General features: G+C 37.6%; 1 protein-coding gene across 4 annotated transcripts in view; it reads left to right on the top strand.

Moving 5' to 3' along the window:
• G3BP2 (G3BP stress granule assembly factor 2) overlaps positions 1-22,208 on the top strand; it is a 92,850-nt gene that overhangs the window by 63,537 nt on the left and 7,105 nt on the right. For 2 of the 4 annotated variants that reach the window (XM_061420497.1, XM_061420496.1), the window contains 7 exons: positions 12,051-12,169; positions 14,509-14,590; positions 15,298-15,471; positions 15,912-16,002; positions 16,874-16,976; positions 17,513-17,693; positions 18,673-18,771. In XM_061420497.1, coding sequence (XP_061276481.1) covers positions 12,075-12,169; positions 14,509-14,590; positions 15,298-15,471; positions 15,912-16,002; positions 16,874-16,976; positions 17,513-17,693; positions 18,673-18,771 — 825 coding nt within the window. In that variant the 5' untranslated portion in view covers positions 12,051-12,074. The remainder of the gene's footprint in view (positions 1-12,050; positions 12,170-14,508; positions 14,591-15,297; positions 15,472-15,911; positions 16,003-16,873; positions 16,977-17,512; positions 17,694-18,672; positions 18,772-22,208) is intronic. The other 2 variants (XM_061420499.1, XM_061420500.1) reach the window with 1 other exon arrangement.

Raw genomic sequence — 22,208 nt, 5'->3', positions numbered from 1 at the left:
CCCTTCTCTTCTTTCCTCAGCTATTTGTAAAGCCTCCTCAGACAACCACTTTGCCTTCTTGCATTTCTTTTTCTTTAGGATGGTTTTGGCCACTGCCTCCTGTACAGTGTCATGAACCTCCACCCTTATCTTCAGGCACTCTGTCTACCAGATCTAATCCCTTGAATCTACTTGTCACCTCTGCTGTATTTTTATAAGAGATTTGATTTAGGTCCTACCTGAATGCCTGGTGGTTTTCCCTACTTTCTTCAATTTATGTCTGAATTTTGGAATAAGGGGCTTGTGATCTGAGTGAGCCTCAGTTTGCTCCAGGTCTTGTTTTTACTGACTGTACAGAGCTTCTCCATCTTCAGCTGCAAAGAACATAATCAGTCTGATTTCAGTATTGACCATCTGGTGATGTTCATGTGTAGAGTCTTCTCTTGTATTGTTGGAAACAGTGTTTGCTATGACTAGTGTGTTCACTGGACAAAACTCTGTTATCCTTTGCTGTGCTTCATTTTGCACTCCAAGGCCAAATTTACCTGTTATTCCTGTACCTCCTTGACATCTTACTTTTGCATTCCAGTCCTATATGATGAAAAGAACATCTTTTTGGGGGGTTCTAGAAGGTGTTGTAGATCTTCATAGAACTGGTCAACTTCAGCTTTTTTGGCATCCGTGTTTGGAGCATAGACTTGGATTACTGTGATATTGAATGGTTACTTTGAAAATGAACCAAGATCATTCTGTTGTTTTTGATGTTGCGCCCAAGTACTGCATTTCAGACTTGTTGACCGTGAGGGCTACTCCTTTTGTTCTAAGGGGTTCTTTCCCACAGTAGTATATAAAATGTTCATCTGAATTAAATGCAGGCATTCCTGTCCTTTTTAGTTCACTGATTCCTGAGATGTTGATATTCACTCTTGTCCACTTCTGCTTGACCACATCCAATTTACCTTGATTTGTGGACCTAACATTCCAGGTTCCTATGCAATAATAATGCTCAAAATTCTCCAAGCTAGGCTTTATCAGTACATGAACTGTGAATTTGATGTTCAAGCTGGATTTAGAAAGGCAGAGGAACCAGAGATCAAATTGCCAACATCAACTGGATCATCGAAAAAGCGAGAGAGTTCCAGAAAAACATCTTCTTTTGCTTTATTGACTATGCCAAAGCCTTTGACTGTGTGGATCACAACAAACTGTGGAAAATTCTGAAAGAGATGGGAATACCAAACCAACTGATCTGCCCCCTGGGAAATCTGTATGCAGGTCAAGAAGCAGTAGTTAGAACTGGACATGGAACAGCAAACTGGTTCCAAATCGGGAGAGGAGTACATCAAGGCTGTATATTGTCACCTTGCTTATTTAACTTATGTGCAGTGTACATATTGAGAAATGCTGAACTGGAAGAAGCACAAGCTGGAATCAAGATTGCTGGGAGAAATATCAATAACCTTGAATACACAGATGACGCCACACTTATGGAGAAAGTGAAGAACTAAAGAGCCTCTTGATGAAAGTGAAAGAGGATAGTGAAAAAATTGGCTTAAAACTCAATATTCAGAAAACTAAGATCTCAGAAAACTAAGATCATGGCATCTGGTCCCATCACTTCATGGCAAATAGATGGGAAAACAGTGGAAACAGTGAGAGACTTTATCTATTTGGGCTCCAAAATCACTGCAGATGGTGACTGCAGCCATGAAATTAAAAGATGCTTGCTCCTTGGAAGAAAAGTTATGACCAACCTAGATAGTATACTAAAAAGTTTTAATAATGTCTCATTAAAAAAGGGACATTACTTTACCAACAAAAATCTGCCTAGTCAAAGCTATGGTTTTTCCAATAGTCATGTATGAATGTGAGAGTTGGACTGTAATGAAAGCTGGGTGCTGGCAAGAATTGATGCTTTTGAACTGTGGTGTTGGAGAAGACTCTTGAGAGTCCCTTGGACTGCAAGGAGATCCAACCAGTCCATCCTTAAGGAAATCAGTCCTGAATATTCATTGGAGGGACTGATGTTGAAGCTGAAACTCCAATACTTTGGCCACCTGATGTGAAGAACTGACTTATTTGAAAAGACCCTGATGCTGGGAAAGATTGAAGGTGGGAGGGAAAGGGGACAATAGAGGATGAGCTGGTTGGATGGCATCATCGATGTGATGGACATGAGTTTGAGTATGCTCCGGGAGTTGGTGATGGACAGGGAAGCCTGGCGTACTGCAGTCCATGGGATTGCAAAGAGTCGGACACGACTGAGTGACTGAACTGAACTGAATATTGCAAGTTCCTATCCAGTATTGTTTTTTACCTTCACCATGAGACACATCCACAGCTGAGCATCATTTCTGCTTTGGCCCAGCAGCTTTATTCTTTCTGGAGGTGTTAGTAATTGCCCTTCCTTCTTCCCCAGTAGGGCTTCCCTGGTGGCTCAGAGGATAAAGCATCTGCCTGCAGTGCAGGCAAGGTTCGATCCCTGGTTTGGGAATATCCCCTGGAGAAGAAATGACAACCCACTCCAGTATTCTTGCCTGGAGAATCCCATGGACAGAGGAGCCTGGCGGGCTACAGTCCACGGGGCCGCAAAGAGTCAGACACGACAAGAGTGACTTCAACTTTCTTTCTTTCTTTCTTTCTTTCTTCCCCAGTAGCATATCAAATGCTTTCTGACCTGGAGGCATCTTCTGGTGTCATACCTTTTTGCTTTTTCATACTCTTCATGGGTTTCTCATGGCAAGAAATCTGCAGTGGGTTTCCATTGCCTCCTCCAGTGGACCATGTTTTGTCAGAATTCTTTACTATGACCTGTCCTCCTTGGGTGGCCCGACAGGGCATGGCTTATAGCTTCATTGAGTTAGGCAGGCCCCTTCACCAGGAGAAGGCAGTGATACATGAAGGGGAGCATTAACTTTATCTTTTAGTAATACTTTGGAAACTCGTTTATGTTGTTGCATTTTGCGTGCTAAGTCGCTTTAGTTGTGTCTGACTCTTTAGGACCCTATAAATGCAGTGTAGCCCGCCAGGCTCCTCTGTCCATAAGATTTTCCACGCAAGAAGAATGGGCTGCCAACCCGGGGATGGAACCCATGTCTCTTAGGTCTCCTGCACTGGCAGGTGGATCTTTACCACTAGTGCTACTTGCATATTATCAGTAAATTATTATTATTATTATTTTTTTAGTTCTACCAGTTTATTGCTACCAACCCGTGACCCTCCACCCTCATGCACACATGCTCAGTCATGTAACCCCATGGACTGCAGCCTGCCAGGCTCCTCTGTCCATGGACTTTTCCAGGCAAGAATACTGGAGTGGGTTGCCATTTCCTTCTCCATCAGTAAATTATTTTTATTGCCAAGTAGTATTTGATTATTTGGATTTACCACAGTTTGTTCATTCACCTGGCTAATGATCATTTAGTTGTTTTCAGGTTTTGAGTGTTAATAAAGCTGCTGCAAACAACATATAGTTCTCTGTGTAGACATATGCTTAATTTCTTTTGCATAAATATCTAGGAATGGAATTGCTGGGTAATATGAGACACGTATGTTTACTTTTATGAGAAACTGCCATACTGTTTTCCAAAGTGACTGTACCTTTTTTCAATTCCTACCAACTTTTCCCATCCTTGCAAGCACTCAGTATTTTTAGATTTTGATGTAAGCGTTATTAAAGGTATTTAGTGCTATGTCATTATGGTTTTAACTTCCAATTTAAAAAATATTTATTGGCTTTGCTGGGTCTTGCGCTTTTCTCTAGATGGAGCAAGTGGGGGCTGCTCATTGTGGTACGTTCTCTTGTTGCTGAGTGTGGGTTCTAGAGCACAGACTCAATAGTTGTGGCACATGGGCTTAACCCACCAGGCACCTCTGTCAATGGGGATTCTCCAGGCAAGAATACTGGAGTGGTTTGCCATGCCCTCCTCCAGGAGATCTTCCCAACCCAGGGATCGAATCCTGGTCTCCTCCATTACAGGCGAATTCTTTACTACCGTCTGAGTCACCAGGGAAGCTGAAAAATACTTGAGTGGGTAGCGTATCTCTTCTGCAGGGAAACTTCTTGACCCAGGGATCGAACCAGGGTCTCCTGCATTGCAGGAGGATTCTTTACCAGCTGAGCTACCAGGGTTGCAACTAAGGGCTGGGGCAGCTAAAAGAAAAAAAAAAAAACTAGAGTGTAAAATATTGGCTTTCAAAATGTTTTGAAATTACATGATTAATGACTTAATTATTTTTTCACTATCATTCCCACATTGCATCAGATGGTAAATAATATGCCTGCAATTTAGGAGACCCAGGTTTGATCTCTTGGTTGGGGAAGATCCCCTGAAGAAGGGAATGGCTACCCACTCCAGTATTCTTGCCTGGAGAATTCCATGGACAGAGAAGCCTGGCCAGTTACAGTCCATGGGGTTGCAAAGAGTCGGACACAACTGAGAAACTAATGCACAATTGTCATAGCATTATATAAGTTTGTGTACAGCAAGATGATTTGACTTAACATACATTATGAAATGATTATCACAATAAGTGTTTGACTATCCATCCTGTCATACAGATAAGAAATTATAGGAATAGAAAGAAAAAGTTGTGATGTGACCTCTTTGGATTTACTCTCTTAACAGCTTTCATATATAATATAGAGCAGTGTTAATAACTTAAATTGATCATGTACATTATATCCCTCATAGCACTTTTAGAAACTGTTGAAATACCTTTGTATTTTGGTAGGCTCCTTCTCTTAAGAGTATTTTGTGTGTTTTTTTTGGCTGTGCTTTGTGGCATGCACAATCTTAGTTCCTTGACCACGGATGAAACCCCTGCCCTTGGCAGTGGAAGCATGAAGTCATAATCACTGGACCACCAGGGAATTCCCTTTAGAAGTCTTCAGCATCACAGATTTGTTCAACAATTTTTTTTAATCCTCTTAAGTACAAAGGAATGATAGATGCTGCAAAGAATCTCTTGAGCATCTCCTGGAAGCATAATACTGCCAGGCTTTTGTTTAGCCTTAACTTAAGGAATCTTCCAAACAGGAGAGGGTTATGCCTGTGCACATGTACACATTACTAGGACTAAACGTGTTAATAAAAAGAGCCAAAAGATGATACACATAGTACTTAGAAGAAGAAATGATTAGTCCTGCCTGAGGGACTTAGCTAAGAAAGCCAGGTTGGGTTGGAATAGGATCTTGAGTATATTTTCGAAAAACCCATGAAGGAGAATTGATGGTTTTGAAGAGATGGTCGTTCCCTAAATATTTTCTCTTTAGTTCTGATTTGGAATACTCACTTCATCTTCTGCATGCCAGATTTCTGTTCCTGTTCCAATTCAAGTGGTACGTTCTTTGTGGTAGGGCTATAGCATGTATCCGGAGAAGGCAATGGCAACCCACTCCAGTACTCTCGCCTGGAAAATTCCATGGACGTAGGAGCCTGGTAGGCTGTAGTCCATGGGGTTGCTAAGAGTCGGACACGACTGAGCGACTTCACTTTCACTTTTCACTTTCATGCATTGGAGAAGGAAATGGCAACGCATTCCAGTGTTCTTGCCTGGAGAATCCCAGGGACGGGGAGCCTGGTGAGCTGCCGTCTATGGGGTCGCACAGAGTCAGACGCGACTTAGCAGCAGCAGTAGCAGCAGCAGCATAGCATTTATCACATTAGATAATTGCATTTAGGAATTCTTTCTCCCACTGGACTTGAAATTTCTTTGGTGCAGCAGATCAAGTCTGTCATATTCACCTCTCTTTTTCCTTTCATAGTTTCTGGCACTTAGATAGTATGTATTTAATAAATATTGAATGAGTTTGTATTGTCCCACCTATTTATCCAGCTGGTGTTGAATGAAGTAAGACAGTAGCCTAGAGTATGAAAATTGCAAGTTCAGGGAAAGATGCTAAATGGTATGATGCTCTTGCTTATTTGCTCAGTCGTGTCTGACTCTTTGCAACCCCATGGACTGTAGCCCTCCAGGCTCCTCTGTCCCTGGGTTTCTCCAGTCAAAAATACTCGAGTGGGTTGCCATTTTCTCTGGGGGATGTTCCTAACCAAGGGGTTGAACCCAAGTCTCCTGCATTGCAGGTGGATTCTTTACCATCTGAACCACTTAAGAGCATAGAATTTGTTTAGAGAGGTGAGAAGTGTAGTGGAAGGTACATTTGAAATGTTGGTTAGGGCTGTGTATGTCAGCCTGGATTTCTCTGGAAGGCATAATACTTCAAACTGAATGCACGTGTTTCAATTTTATGTGTACAATGATACAGAAGTTTGGAAGACTTTTTTTTTAATGAGGGCATTAAACTTAGAAAAATTGTTTCTTTTCGGTCGTGATGGATCTTTGTTGCTATGTTGTGGGCTTTCTCTGTTTGAGGGAGCAGGTGCTGCCCTTCCTTGTGCTCCAGCTTCTGAGGTGGCTTCTCTTGTTGCTGAGCACCTGCTCTAGGCGCAGAGGCTCAGTAGTTGTGGTGCACGGGCCTAGTTGCTCCATGGCATGTGGAATCCTCTCAGAACAGGAACCTCACCCCTGTCCCCTGCATTGGCAGGCAAATTCCCATCCACTGTACCAGTTTGGAAGCCTTTTGAGAAAGAATTGAAAGAGTCTGAATTTAGTGGGAAACAGAAAGGATGGATCAAATTCCAAGAGATTTTTGAGTTGTCAAGATTTTAGTTTGAAGCTTTTTAAAGAGGACAAGTCACTCTTTAAAAGGGCCCTCCCTCTAAAGAGGGCAAGGACTGAGCTTTAAAGCAAAAAAGGTGGTGGCATCATTAACAGAAACAAGGAAACTGCTCTATCTGTATAGAAGAGAGTGTATGTATTGGTTTACTTATGAGATCATATGTACGTATTCAGCAAGGGGTTAAGGTGTCAAATTTGAATTCTAGCAGAGACTACATACAAATTGAGATAAATCTGGGAGATGAAGCTGTTTGATGAGCAGAAATTGCCACATTAGCAGACAGACCTTGAGAACTTTGCATTTTAATGAGAAGGAAAGTTGCCTCATGGTAGAAATCTAGAAGCGTTAGGAGGAGGTGAGCATCAATGGTGATGCAGACTGGTAGAAGACTGAGGTCATTGGATTTTTGAGAATCATGACTTTCTGGAGAATTACATTTAAGGGAGAACTTGGATTATAATATTTGAGAGGGGAGTAGAGAAGGGGAAGACTAAGATAGATGCAGGGTTAGTAATTTAGGTCAGAATATGATTAATAGAGTGCAGAGTGCACGATAGCTTCTTGGAAGAAAAGTTATGACCAACCTAGACAGCATATTAAAAAGCAGAGACATTACTTGGACAACAAAGGTCTGTCTAGTCAAAGCTATGGTTTTTCCGGTAGTCATATATGGATGTGAGGGTTGGACTATAAAGAAAGCTGAGCACTGAAAAGAATTGATGCTTTTGGACTGTGGTGTTGGAAGAGACTCTTGAGAGTCCCTTGGACAGCAAGGAGATGCAACCAGTCCATCCTAAAAGATATCAGTCCTGAATATTCATTGGAAAGACTGATACTGAAGGAAGCTGAAACTCCCAATACTTTGGCCATCTGATGGGAAGGACTGACTCATTTGAAAAGACCCTGATGCTGGGAAAGATTGAGGGTGGGAGGAGAAGGGGACGACAGAGGATGAGATGGTTGGATGGCATCACCTACTCAATGGATGTGAGTTTGAGTAGACTCTGGGAGTTGGTGATGGACAGGGAGGCCAGGTATGCTGCAGTCCATGGGGTCACAAAGAGTCAGACACGACTGAGTGACTGAACTGAACTGAGTGCATGATAAAAGTACTTTGAGAATTCAGGGGAAAGACAGGAACAAATAAAAAGATGTTTGAAGATACACAGGAGTTACAGGCAGAGTTAGTGAATGACCTCTGAGATAGTTGAGGTTCTGTTAAATAGTGTGGAAAGCCGGATGTAATCAGGTTGGTATCTTGATGAATAAATAGGATGATATTGCTTTTAACTGACAGGAAAAGAGTACCTTTTACACTGTACATTCCAGTGTGACAACAGTCTCCATATATTTATGTGTTTTGGGAGAAAGTAGGACTTTATAGGGGAATTTGACATTCTGTAAAAAGGTGTTAGATGATAATTGCTCTTTGAAGATGATTTGAGGCTAACAAAGGCTAACAACCTTCTGAAGATTCTTTTTGTACATAAGTATTCTTAAATCTTGGCTATCTTTGTTGAATTATATAGTCTTGTATGCTTGACTAAAGATCACTTCTTAATTTGTGAGCTGAGAGATCACCATCTCAAAAGGTTAAGATTTCTTCATGGCCTTAGTTAAAACCCTTTCCTTACTTTCATGTTCAGGGTTTTATTTTATATATAAACATAAGTGAAAGGACCCAAATCCCGTGAATTTCTTGCCTGTGACTTGGGTTCTTTTCTGTGAATGCATTTCCCCACTCGAGGGGAGAAAACTGAAAGATGGCAGTTGTTTGTGTAAGTAAGTTTAAGTGTTAGTTGCTCAGTTGTGCCCAACTCTTTGCAACCCCACAGACTGCAGCCCACCAGGCTCCTGTATCCATGAGATTTTCCAGACAAGAATACTGGAGTGGGTTGCCATTTCCTTCTCCAGGGCATCTTCCTGACCCGGGGATTGAACCTGGGTCTCCTGCTCTGCAGGCAGATTCTTTATACCGACTGAGCTACAAAGGAAGCCCTTGTAGCTTCCCTTGTTTGTGTAGAATACATAAATTAACCTGTTGTTAAAAGTAGAGTGAGGTTGCTTTCCATACCCCTCCCCTCCATACTTTTTACTTTCTGGTTAATGTAGTTTATTTCCCATCAGTCAATTATATTTTAGCTGTCTAAATTGAGTCCATTTAAGTCAGTGTATTTAATTGGAACACCTTCCTCTATGTAACATCTTCATTTCATCTATATTCCCTTTGGGAGTCTACCTGTAACTTTTAAAAACTGGACTCTGCACAGCCTCTTCTGTATAGCTGTTTGTTTAGGCTTTTACCAGGTTAGCACTGCTTTATCTCATTCCCCATTCAAAGTTCACTTTTCAGGTTATCTATTTTTGAATAAATGTAATTTATTGACTAATCAAGTAAAAAGTTACCCCCACCGCCAGTTTCCTTTGCCTGTCTCTCTGATCTAAATTGATGATACCATGGCTTCATGGCCGTCAACTTCAGTGACTGTAAAGGTAGTGGGCAATGTGCAGCCTTTCTTGAACTTTGTTACAAAAACTCCAGTGTATTTTGACCTTTCTTTGATACTGATTTGTGTGACACTTTTTTTTTTACTTTGGCTATACGTAGGTGACAAAAATGGCAGGTGAATGTGTACTTTATAAATGTGATGGGAAATTGGGTTAAGTAACAAAGTCTCACTGAAGAAAATCTGAAGTAGAGAAGAAAAAGAGGGAAAAGTGAGAATCCCCAAACTCAGAAACAATGCCTAATAGTGTTTTTTTGTCATTGACCTTTGAACAGAACTGTTTTGTACATAATATTTTATTCAGAGGGTAAGTTAGTATTTTGCCACAGCTTAACATCAGTTGTTAACAGTAGTATTAAATGTGCATAATTTCCACATTTTTGTTGTTTTATAAAATTTTACTAGATAAATCTCCTGTTCCTCAACCTTGCCTGTCATTCTTAATAAAAATACTATGTTTTTTTTCTTCATTACTTTTTAAGACTGTTTATTTGGCTGTGTCTTCGTTTTGTCGTAGAGGACCTTTCCTTGTGCTTGGGCTTTCTAGTTGTGGTGCGTGGGCTCAATGGTTGCAGTGCTCAGGCTTAGTTGCTCTGTGACAGGTGAGATCTTAGTTCCCAAACCAGGGATCAGCCCCATCCCCTTGCATTGCAAGGTGGGTTCTCAAACATTGAGCCATGGGGGGAAGTCCCTGCTTCATTTCTTTAAACATAGCAAGTAAGTCTCTTTATGCATCAGGATTTGTTAATTCTTATTGTTGGAGGTTTTTAGGTTTGGGGGAAACTAATGGCACCTGAAATGACTGTGTCTGACTTTGCTTTGTGCTTTAATTTTTTTAAATGAGTTGATTTAATTGTAGGTGGCACAAAATTTAAGGTAGAGCAAAGATTGAAGAACAGACTGCCTGGATTCTAGGCTGGGTTTACTTTGACCTCACAACTAGGATAGAAATGACTAAAGGAGAACTGAAGGGATAAGCCACTGTGAACATTTCTTTTCTTGAATGTGCCACGGGCTCCAAGACAGCATTTTATTCTAGCTTATTTGTTGTTTAGTTGTCAAGTCATGTCCAACTCTTTTGTGACCCCATGGACTGTAGCCTGCCAGGCCCCTCTGTCCATGGGGTTTGGATTTCCCAGACAAGAATACTGGAATGGGTTGCCATTTCCTCCTCCAGTGGATCTTCCTGTTCCAGGGATTGAACCCACTACTCCTGCATTGGCACATGGATTCTTTACCACTGAGCCCCCAGGGAAGCCTTTTATTCTAGTTATAGGTGGCAAAAAAATGTTATGGAAGAGAATGCAGGGTTTAAACAGCAGTGGAAGTAAGGATTACCATCACCTGAGGCATAAGGAACAGCTTTTTGCCAGATTTCCAAATTCTGCCTGTGGCCCAGGGCACCTTCCACATGGCCTTCGCTTTTAGCTCCTCCAGCTTCTCTGCTCCTCTTTTTGTTACTGCTTGAAGCCTTACCTTCCTCTTCCATCTCCTTTGCCTGTTTCTCGGCTATTTCAAGGACTTCTTGCAACTGCTCCTCCCCCCAGACCCTGGCACTGGAAAAGAATTTTTTTTTTTTAATATCAACTGAGATTTTCAAGACAATCGCAAAAGGAGAAACAGGGAAACTAATACAGCATTGTGTAAAAATTGAGTTGGGAGTCACCAGGATTAATTTAATAGAGTTTTATCTGTAGGTTCCTTTATGGCTGGTATCTGATTTTTGTTAAAAAGCATCACAGTTGTAATGATAATGGTGGGCTATCTTTGTGAAATTTTTTAAAGGGGGACCTACTTTGAGGGAATTCCCTGGCAGTCCAGTGGTTAGGACTTCTCGCTTTCACTGCCGAGGGCATGAGTTTGATCCTTGACAGGGAGCTAAGATCCAGCAAGTTTAGTGCAGCAGAAAAACCCATGTTGAAGTTTATTTGTTAACAGGAATTTAAACTGCATCTTGATTTGCTCAGTAATTTCACACACACAATCGTGTGTATATATGTATTTAAACTAGTGATAGTCATATTTTCTCTTTTTTCTTCCCATTTCTCTTAATTCCTAGTGTTACGACTTTTACTGTTTGGAGGGCTATAGACATAAATTATTTACTTTAAATGATGAAAGATTATGTTTCTATTTTTATTTTTTACTTGTTTATCTTTGAGAGTTGGGGCTTAGAGGTACGTTTAGGTCGCACCTAACCCATTCTGTTCCCTATTTGCTTGTCTGTATTCCATGATAGATTATAAACTCCGAGGGCTAGAGTCCTGTTCACTGAGGTATCCCACTTCCTATGAACAGTGCCTGACATGTAGTTAGATAATTAATAGCAAGAAAGGTTGAAAAGACACACACAAAATGTGAAACACCATTATCTGAGTATTTAGAGTATTGCTGATTTTTAATGGTAATTGTTATCATTTTGAAACAGTGCAATTAATCCCTAGAAGGCTAGAGTATTACATAAAGAAGACAAAAGCTAGTGCTGTCTATAAGTATGATCTCCCAAGCCCTGAGTTGTGCCCTCTGCCTAGTTTCCAAAAACAAACCATTAGAGTCTAAGAATGTAGGAGATAATGTTCCCCAAAGGAAAAATATACCATGAGTAAAAAGACTTTATTATGGTGCCACCTAGTCTGAGACAGCACTGGACATGCCACTTCCCCTTGTATTGAGACATAGGGAGATCAAGAAATAGAGACATAGAGATAAAGAGGAAATGGCAAATGTTGGAGGTTATAAGTAGTTATTAGGAATTTATTATTTTACTGTTATTTTTTAATAAGTGATATTTTGTTTTCATTTGAATGTCTAAGAAAATTTGCTTCATGGTATTTAACAAAGATGACTTTTAAGAATTATTATTCCTATGTTTGTTTCCCTAGTATTTGACATTGTGCAGCAAAGAAATGGTTATGGAGAAGCCCAGTCCGCTGCTTGTAGGGCGGGAGTTTGTGAGGCAATATTATACTTTGCTGAATAAAGCTCCAGAATATTTACACAGGTAAATTTTAATTGGATTATTTACTATTTTTATTTACTTTTATTTTCTTGAATATGACTACATATAAATTTTGTCTTTCCTGTCTCCTCGTGTCCTGACAAGTATCTTTACAAAGCTCATGCAATATTTTAACAAACTGATGACATAAAACCCATCTTTTTCAAGTTTCCTCTTTGAATGAAATCTACAGTAAGAAAAACACTTACCAGATCCCATTATATAACACATTCACATCTATATACCCACTTACACATACACAATTACATAGTCTGGTATTTTATGTTTCTTTCTTTTTTAAACCACAGACTTTACCAACTAATGGGTTCTAGTCTTGATGGAAATCACAGGTTAAGTTGTTTCGTTTGGTTTTTGTGTGGTTTTTAAAAGTTCTCTGTAGCAGTGTTAGGAAATGAATCAGTTAATTGATTTCATTTGTGAAAATTCCTTCAGATTGATTCACAAGAGAATATTCCTTTGTGAGATGGCAACAGTAGCCTTGTTTACTAGTTTGGCAAGACATGTATGAGCTTACTTTTTTCTGGAGATTGAAATGAAATTGATTTATATTATGAGTAGTATTTATAATTTTTGTTCTACCTGTTGTATTTTTTAGTAGGTCAAAGATAAGTGAGACCTTTGTAAGGATTAGGCTGTGCCAGCGTTTATTGTAGAACACACTAGCCAGATGTGTACTTCTGTGTACTTAAGGAGAAGTACGTCATTGCTGCTTCGTATGGGAAAGAATGTTAAAGGACTTTTCTCTTTTATATATAGGTTCTCTTTATAAATGTGCTGGGCATTCTAAAGTTCTATTTTGCATTGTGCCCTGCCATTGTTAAGCATGTGTGTAATATTCCCTATGTTATTCCAGGAGACATTTTTAGATAACTAACACTGCCCGCCCCCCCCCCCCCCCAAAGAATCAGTACCTGTACATTTTTCTGATTATAAAAATAGAAACATTCCTGTTGACAGTATATGTGAGTCTGAGGGAGAATGGAATTATTAAGGCTTTTCATTATCTGAAATTTTGTCTTCACAGTGTAGGTATTAGCATTTTTAACTTTTCCTTTTTATAATAAGGAGAAACAAGACTCTCTACCATAATTTCAGGTAACAGCACAGACTTCTGTTTTATACTTAGCTTGTATAGCAGATTTCCCTATTAATAAAAAATTTAAGTTTGTTTAAAATTTTTCAGTTACTAACACGGTAGTGCATATCCTTTCTTATACGTGCATTTTTGTGCATCTTTCTAGTTGTTTCCTTAGGATAACTTCCTAGAAATAGAACTGTTAAATCAAAGGTATGATTTTCTCTAAAGCTTTTCTTATGCACACTTAACAGCCAAATTGTCCAGATGATAACTGTATACATGCTTGCCAGTAGTACATGGGAGAGAACAGTGTAAACAGAAAAAAAAATATGGGTAGTGGTTAAAAGCATGGGCTCTGGAGTCAGCTGCTCTGACTTGATAGGTGTGTAACATTTGAGGAGTTAATTTAACCTCTTCTGAACTTCAGTTTGTTCATTTAGATAACAGCACTTAGGTTAGTCCTGAAGTTGTTAGACTAGAATGAATCAATACATGTGTAGTGCACTGAGAATGTTGTTTGTCATAGAGGAAGTCTTCATGTTTTATTGCAGTAGGAGCTGAGTTCTCTTTATGAGAAAATTAATTTTGCATATTTGATAACCTTAATTTAGGAAGATCTCCTAGTTGCTTTATGTTAATACCAGAGAAACACTAATTTATCATGTACTTAAGAGCAGTATAAAAATATTGAGAAATTAGATGCTAAAATTATATATATATATATTAAACTTGATCTCTGAATTATTTCAATTAATTTAAATCTAAACTTTTAACCTTAGCCTTTGGAATTAGTAGTCATTTGGAACTCTTAGTAGAATGAATGTTAAATAGTATCTGATTCCAAACAGATCTAAACAACTGAGTTTTTATATTTGACAAAAATGGGTAAATAAATAGCAGCATCAGTATTTAGAATATATTTTGAATGTCTCATTTTCCCACTTAACAGCATATAGATAACAGTAAGATGAGAATAGCTAAAGACAGCATAACTAATAGCCAGGCACACTAAGAATTCTATGTCATTGCTCATTTAATCCTTATAATAACTCTGTGGAGAAGTCACTCTTGTTCCAAGTTACCAAGGAAAGTGAACTTGAAGACTGTAAGTCTCAAGGTTACACAGCTAATGAGTGACAGAGCTAGAGCTGGAAACTAGCTCTGGTTAATACCGGGACTCTACTCCCTCTTAGACTTCTTTCTCTTCATAACTTTATGTTAATCATTATCAATGCTTTTTCAGGTTTTATGGCAGGAATTCTTCTTATGTTCATGGTGGTGTAGATGCTAGTGGAAAGCCCCAGGAGGCTGTCTATGGCCAAAATGTAAGTGTCAATTTCATATACATATTTAAGGTTATTTTAACTTATTTAAACTTTAACTTGTTTAAGTTAAATTATTTTAAGTTAGAGAGTTGGAAAATAGCCTTCTTGTGCCCATGGATTTCTTCTTGAGTGTGATCAGTTAGCTGTGCTAAAATTTATGTTGCAACACTTGTCAAATGTGCTTTGAGTTCTTATAAACATTGATTTTGTAGGAAGCACAGTATTAACATTGGCATGGATACAAAAGAGAAAATGGGACATTTTTATATCACTGGTGTATTTTATACCTGAAACAGTTGAGACAGTGTATAACATTTATAGAAATGTGGGCTAAACCTTATGTTACAGGAGTGAGTAGAAATATATTCCTTATGACTTTGTAGAGGATGTGGGATTTCAGCTAGTCTCTGAATTATAGGATTGGCCTTACCAAACAAGAGGAAATTGAAAGAAGAAATGCAGACAGCAGTAAAGTAAAACCACATGTGAGGTCATGTAGTAGTCAACATAGTTTATGGAGCATGGGTCTGTCAGTAATGCATAGCATGGTGGAATGGATTCAAATGAGGCAGAGAGATTAAGTAGTTAGTATTCTAGAGTTGTTAGGAAATCGGTGGAAGTCTGTAGTATTGAATAGGTAACTTAGTATTAAAAATGTAATGCAATATCATGAGTTTATATTTCCTCTCCACCTTCTCCTAATAAAGGATATACACCACAAAGTATTATCTCTGAACTTCAGTGAATGTCATACTAAAATTCGTCATGTGGATGCTCATGCAACCTTGAGTGATGGAGTAGTGGTCCAGGTCATGGGTTTGCTGTCTAACAGTGGACAACCAGAGAGGAAGTTTATGCAAACCTTTGTTCTGGCTCCTGAAGTAAGTTTTCATTTCAATTAATTTTCATTTATGTGATTTCATTTTGCAGTTAACTAGTTGCTTGAAGTGGCTAGAGTTTCCTCTTATAGGTATAGGTATGCATGTAGCTGTTTTTGAGCAATCTGTGTTGGACCTGTTCGTTTATTTGAACTTTCTGTGCTTTATTTAGCAGAAAAAATGAGATCCTGATACAGATGTGCAAACAGATGATTAAGATTACAGAAATAATATTAAAAGTATGTTATTTAATAGTTTGAAAGTAGTCATTTCTTGAGTTTAGGTATTCTGTGATTTTCTTTATATTAACATTATAGCATGTTCAGCTTTGGAAAATTATATTCAGTATATATTATTTCTGTATTAAAATAAAAACTTTATTCTCTTTATGTCATACCACGTTTATGGGTATTTATGGAGTATTTGGGTGTTTTTTTTAATAGGGATCTGTTCCAAATAAGTTTTATGTTCACAATGATATGTTTCGTTATGAAGATGAAGTATTTGGTGATTCTGAACCAGAACTTGATGAAGGTGAGGTTACTTTTAAGATACAAGGGTTTTGTTGGTATCAGTACTCTTTAATGACATGTAAAGTGTGAAACTTACAGAAATTTGACTCTGTAACTGAGTCAAAGCCCCTTTGCTCCTTTTTCTTTTTTTTTTGTTTGTTTAAAAAACAGATGTTTTTTATATAAAATTCATACACAGAAAGTGGAAAAAAATCTCCCTCAATGTCATTCTCTATAGATAACCAAGAATTTGGTGCCTACTACAGAATTTTATTGTATTCTATACCAACTGATACTTTCCTAAAAGTGGAAGTAGCTGATTCAAAGCTAGGCCTTTTTTTTTCATCTAATGTATCTTTGTTAGCTGTTGATATTTTTTTGTCTGTACCATAATTATTTAATCTTCTGTTGATATACATCAGCGCGTTTCTGATTCTCTGTCATTATTGCTTCATTGAATTAATGTGGCAAAGGAAACCGAGTTATGACTTTAAGACCATTTTTTCTGGGAACTCTCCTCATGGTCCAGTGACTAAGACCCTGTACTCCCAGTGCTGGGGGCCCGGGTTTGATCCCTGGTCAGGGAACTAGAACCCACATGCTGCAACTAAGATATGGCACAGCCAAATAAATAATATTAAAAAAAAAAAAAAGACCATTTTTTCCTACCCTTTCCTTTTCTTACTAATAGATCTTTTTAAAAAATAGCATAATTCCAAACTTCATCTTGCTTGCTTTTTTTTAAGAGAACAAGGAATATTAAGTGCCTTTGTACTGTCAAGAAACACGCTGTTTTTAAACTATTTTATGATTTCTTTGAACATTAAAAATACATATATGAAATTGTGTATTAAGCCTCCTAAAAAAAGATGTGGTATATTTTGTGTTGTCAGAATCAGAAGATGAAGTAGAGGAAGAACAAGAGGAAAGACAACCGTCTCCAGAACCTGTGCAGGAGAATGCTAACAGTGGTTACTATGAAGCTCACCCTGTGACGTAAGAATAGTGCTTGCAAGGCCAAATTTGACCTAAACTATTCATATCATGTAGTTGCAAGTGGTTTTTGTTCCTAGAATTGTTGCTGAAAGTAAATTCTTGATAAAGCTATGTAGCCAGTGCCTGAGTATTTACCATGTTATATGCAAGAAATTTGGAAAGCATTCTTAAAACGTTTAATTCAAAAATTGAACATGGTTTGGCCTAAAACTAATCACTTGCTAATAATGTGTACTGTTTGGGACAACACAGAGTAGGCATTTTATTTTTTAAATAATGGGTTTTCCTTATTCCTTATTCTTTATTTCCTTATTTCCTAATAGTTAGTGCTAAAGTAAACATGTTGAATAATCCAGTTTTTACATTTAGGTTAAAGAAATGCTGCTTGAGAGTATTGTTCTTCTGCCTTCTGGTTCTTAGTGAACTTCGTGTATTATTACTTGTTCTGCCCATTAATTAGAGAAATGCTGGATTTTCTCCTATTTAAGTTGATCATTTCACTCCTACTGAAAAGGGAACGAAATGTTTTGTTGTAGTAATGGCATAGAGGAGCCTTTAGAAGAATCCTCGCATGAACCTGAACCTGAGCCCGAATCTGAAACAAAGACTGAAGAGCTGAAACCGCCAGTGGAGGAGAAGAACTTGGAAGAGTTAGAGGAGAAGTCTGCTTCTCCTCCGCCTGCTGAGCCTGTTTCTCTGCCACAGGAACCACCAAAGGTTAGATCAGAGGAACTCTTTAGACCCATAACATCACGCTTTCATACGGTGCCATTAATGAAGCATGACCTTTGTTCTGTTGTGTTTAATTGCTGAATAGTAAACTATGCTTTTTTATGTGTATGAAAGAAGCTGTGGGTTTTTTTGGTAATTCTGAGGAAATCGTACTTCACCCCCTAAAAAACACCCCTCAGAATAAAATTTAAGATTGATTCTTATCTGTGTGCAGTGTTTAGTACCATACATGAAATTATTCGAGTCCATGTAATAAAGCTGAGAGTTGCTCTTCCATTCTGTGTTAAGTCCTCTACACATGGATGCAAATAGGAGTCATGCAGTTTCCCAACTTAAAACAAATTGGCCTATTGTTAAAACAAGTGATATGTGTGCTATTTCTGGTTTTAAATGGGAACAATTTCCTTACTACACTAAACTGTCTTGGAAAGATGAGTGATACCCATAGTGTTTCGTTTAAACCTACCTAAAACATCTTCTATCTTTCTGTAAAGTAGGTATATTTGGGTAGTGAGAGGAGGAGATTGCTTGTTCTATTTGTGAATGTCTGTTAAAGTTTCCAGCTAGTACTCTCTTCTTTCCTGTCCTTCCTCTCTCCCCTTAGCGCCATCACAACACCTTATCTTCCCCCCAAAAGGGGAAATAAATTGATTCTATTAGGTTCTTATTTTTCTAGCATGTGTAGTTGTTAGTGGTTTTGCTTGCCACTTGCTCATCTACTTAGAGTATATAGGAACTTGCTTGTGGATTTATTTAGTAGTTCAGACAGTCATAATCTTGCATAATGAGATTTTGAAACCTGGCACATAGACTGGCATGTGTGTGTGTGCCTTTCTTTTTAGGAGTCCTCCAATATAGAGCAATAGTTCAGAAATGAAAAGAAAATATATATTTGGAAGTTTCCCTATAGGAATGTTGGTGGTTTTCCATGATTAGTAGTCTAGGTTTGTTGCATTTCCTGCAGGCTTTCTCCTGGGCTTCAGTGACCAGTAAAAACCTGCCTCCTAGTGGCACTGTTTCTTCCTCTGGAATTCCACCCCATGTTAAAGCACCAGTCTCACAGGTAACCAATCTGTGAACACATTGGATTGTATCCTTGTTACATTGCCAATTGCTTATCTTTTTCATATTTTTTAAAATGAGTCAATCAGAAATTATGGATTAAATATACAAAAAAATTGTATTAAATGTCACTTGCACCCACTTTAAGCGCCAGATCTCCATTCATCATCTACATAGGTGGTATTTGGGGTATGGGTGTGTGAAATACAGATTTAGTTAGTTTTAACAATATATATTGTCATTTAAAAGCCTTCTTAAAATAACCAAAAAAGTCCTTTTTATAAGTTTAAAATATCATTTAGCAAAAATATTTTAGGGAAAAAATTTGAAAGCCACAGAGTAGTATGGCATTATAAAGAATCATTGTTATTTTTTTTTAAAACAGAAAACTGAAAAAAAACAAAACAAAAACAAAAAACCACTGCCTAAGCTCTCAGTCTGTAAGTGGTTCATACTGTTTAATTGAAGCCTGTACCAACTTATGACTGTAGTGTTTACCTTAACTGATCATTCTAGTATTCTGCCTTTTGTCTGTTTATCATCTTACCCACCTCAGAGCTTTCAAAAACATTGAAAAATAAAGACACTGGCTACCTAATGTGTTCATTAGTATACTTTAGAGTTAACCCAATTCTAAAGTAAATAGGCACAGTTAAAGGGTGTCCAGTACTTCTCCTACATTTTGAGTCAAGCTTCATTCTGGTATAAAATTTACATGTAAAATGGTTAGTGCACATAAAATTGTGTTTATACACCTCTTTCTGTGCTCTAAACATTGAAAGTGTGAGATTTCAAAAGTAGCTAGGAATTATTAGGCAGTCTGCCTGGTGTTGGTACACATAATTAGCTATGTAATAGAATACATGGCCTTGTGGTAGCTTTTCTTTTTTTTTCCAGCTAGATATTCAGGAAATACTGAGTAATTACCTCAGATCACAAACTAGAAGTCTGTCTTAATGAAGAAAATTATTTTGCCAAGTACTGATTGTACTTTTCTACCCATCTGAAGACTCAATAAGTGATTTTCTGAATTTTCTTTTGGAATTCTTGATTTCTTACCAGATTTGTGTTTGGAATCTTTTGAATTATTACTTGAATTTCAGAGAGTTGGCTACATTTATTTTAAACTTAGCGCTAGTTAAAAGTTAGAGTAACTAATGCCTATTATGCCTTTAGTATGGCACCACACATTGTGCAAAGTACTTATTTATTCTTACCTAATCCCTACAACCACCTTGTGAGAATGGTTACTATTATTATTCCTGTTTCACAGACAAGTAAATTGAGACCTCAAGTACTTCACCTAAGGTCAGACAGCTATATAAATAAAACAACAGGGCTTCGAATTCATGCAGTTGGATACCCATGCAAGCCTGTAGGTTTCTTCAGGCCTTGGAGGGCAGTGTATCTCTGCTCATCAAAGAAGAGTGTTTACATCAAAGAAGAGGAGTGCTGTATCTAAGTCATGTCTATATATTACATTATATTAGATCCTAGCCTCTTGTCTAGAGAAATAAAATTTTAAGAAAAAAAAAAAGTAAGAGACTGGATTGTGTTTTAATAACTTATCCCCTTATTAAGACAGAATTTTAAACATTTATAATTTAAAATAAGTTTCTGATCTCCTTAAGCTGTATAAGAATGGATTCATAATTGTTTTCCTTTTGATTTAATAAACCATTCAGTTTTATTTTGTCACTTTGGTATAGTATCCATTTCCTTAACACTTTGAGCATCGATTATTAATAAAAGGCTTCCCAGGTGGTGCTAGTAGTAAAGAACCCACCTGCCAAGGCAGGAGACAGACATGGGTTCGATCCCTGGGTCAGGAAGATCCCTTGGAGGAGGAAATGGCAACCCACTCCAGTATTCTTGCCTGGAGATTGCCCTGGACAGAGGAGCCTGATGGGTTCCAGTCCATGGGGTTGCAAAGAGTCGGATATGACTGAAGCGACTTAGCACACATTAATAAAAGGAGAATTAAATGTAATTCCAAAGTATTGGTAGGCATTAATTTAGAAGTAGTTATTTTCTTGGAAGATTTGTTGGAAGTTGATCAGTTCATTTAAATAGCTTTTGTTTGGTTGAAGTACACATTAGTTGTGGTTTTACCTGCTATTCCTGAGTTGATTTGATGGTTTCATTTTTATTTCATATTCTGTTTGCTTTCATTTGTGGAATTTGTCATGTGAGCACACTTTCTGGTGGCATGGAATTAATTTTCAGGCCCTGAAGGTTGTATGTGGTTGTCTTAGTTACTTTATCTCCTTGGAGCAAGAATTTTTCATGAAATTAGTCCTGAAGAATTGTAAGTGCACAGCTGGCTTAGTTGACATATATTGAAAGAAATATTGATAATTTTTTTTTGTCTCATATTTTTCTTGTACTGACATCAAATATCTAAAAAGTTCCTAAATTCATGTATGGGTTATTTGTAAGATGTTGGAATTTACTTAAACTTGTGTTTTTAATATTAAATCCTTAAAGGATAATAAGAACCTTTTTGTTTTGCTACTTGTAGTTATTTTTGTTTCAGTAATCTTTTGAAAAGAATCTGAATCAGTCAGCTAGAATTCTTTTTCTTGGATTGAATGAATTGAGGTTTTTCTAGATATTTAAATTAAAAAGTGTGATTTTCTATGTTTGTTCCTTAAGTACTAGCTTCATCAAACTTTAGAAAATATTTGTTCTTTAATAAGGTTTTTTATTCATACTGTTAAAGTTGTGCTTTTAGGCCCTGCCCTCCTCAGTTGAAATTTCTAAATAACTTGCCTTTTCCAGGCATCATATCCTCAAATTATTATGTAGTCTTAAATTCTAAATACAGATAGCAGTGGTCTCAGGGCTGTAATGTTGGTTCCCTGGTCAGGCTAGAACATTCTTCTACATGTTTTGAATTAGAGAACTAAATATAATTTAACTTTAAATGAACCATTAGTTACTGAACATCTGTGTTTAATAGCACTGTACTTGGTACTTTTTCTGGTGTAGAAATAAGATATGGTCCTTGTAGGAATAAATACACATAAATAATTTAAATACCTGAAAGAGTTAGACATTGAAAATTTTTTTTTTTAGCTAAAAATTTTAGAACATGGGAAGCAATTTCATTTTGAGAGAAGTAGAAAATCTAGAAGAAAAATAACTGAGTGAGATAGGCAAATTTATTAAAGACTGCTAGGATAGGAGATAATATACCTTTTGGTTACAGTGGGTGAAACTATAAATTGTTTTTGGAAAAAACATAGCTCTTTGTATCAAAATTTGTCCTTGCAAATCATAGTATCCCAGTTATATAAATTATGAAAGAGTTTGAGCCACTCTTGGGCTGAGGTACTCAGAAGTGGTCAGCCATAAAGACAGCTAGTTTTCTGATTTGAAGACACATTCTCCATATTCCTGCTGAGTGTTTTCAGCATTCTTTGAAGGTGCATATGT

This window comes from Bos javanicus, chromosome 6 (assembly GCF_032452875.1).
Source record: "Bos javanicus breed banteng chromosome 6, ARS-OSU_banteng_1.0, whole genome shotgun sequence".
Classification (NCBI taxonomy): Eukaryota; Metazoa; Chordata; class Mammalia; order Artiodactyla; family Bovidae; genus Bos; species Bos javanicus.
This window is presented reverse-complemented; position numbering and strand designations above follow the sequence as displayed.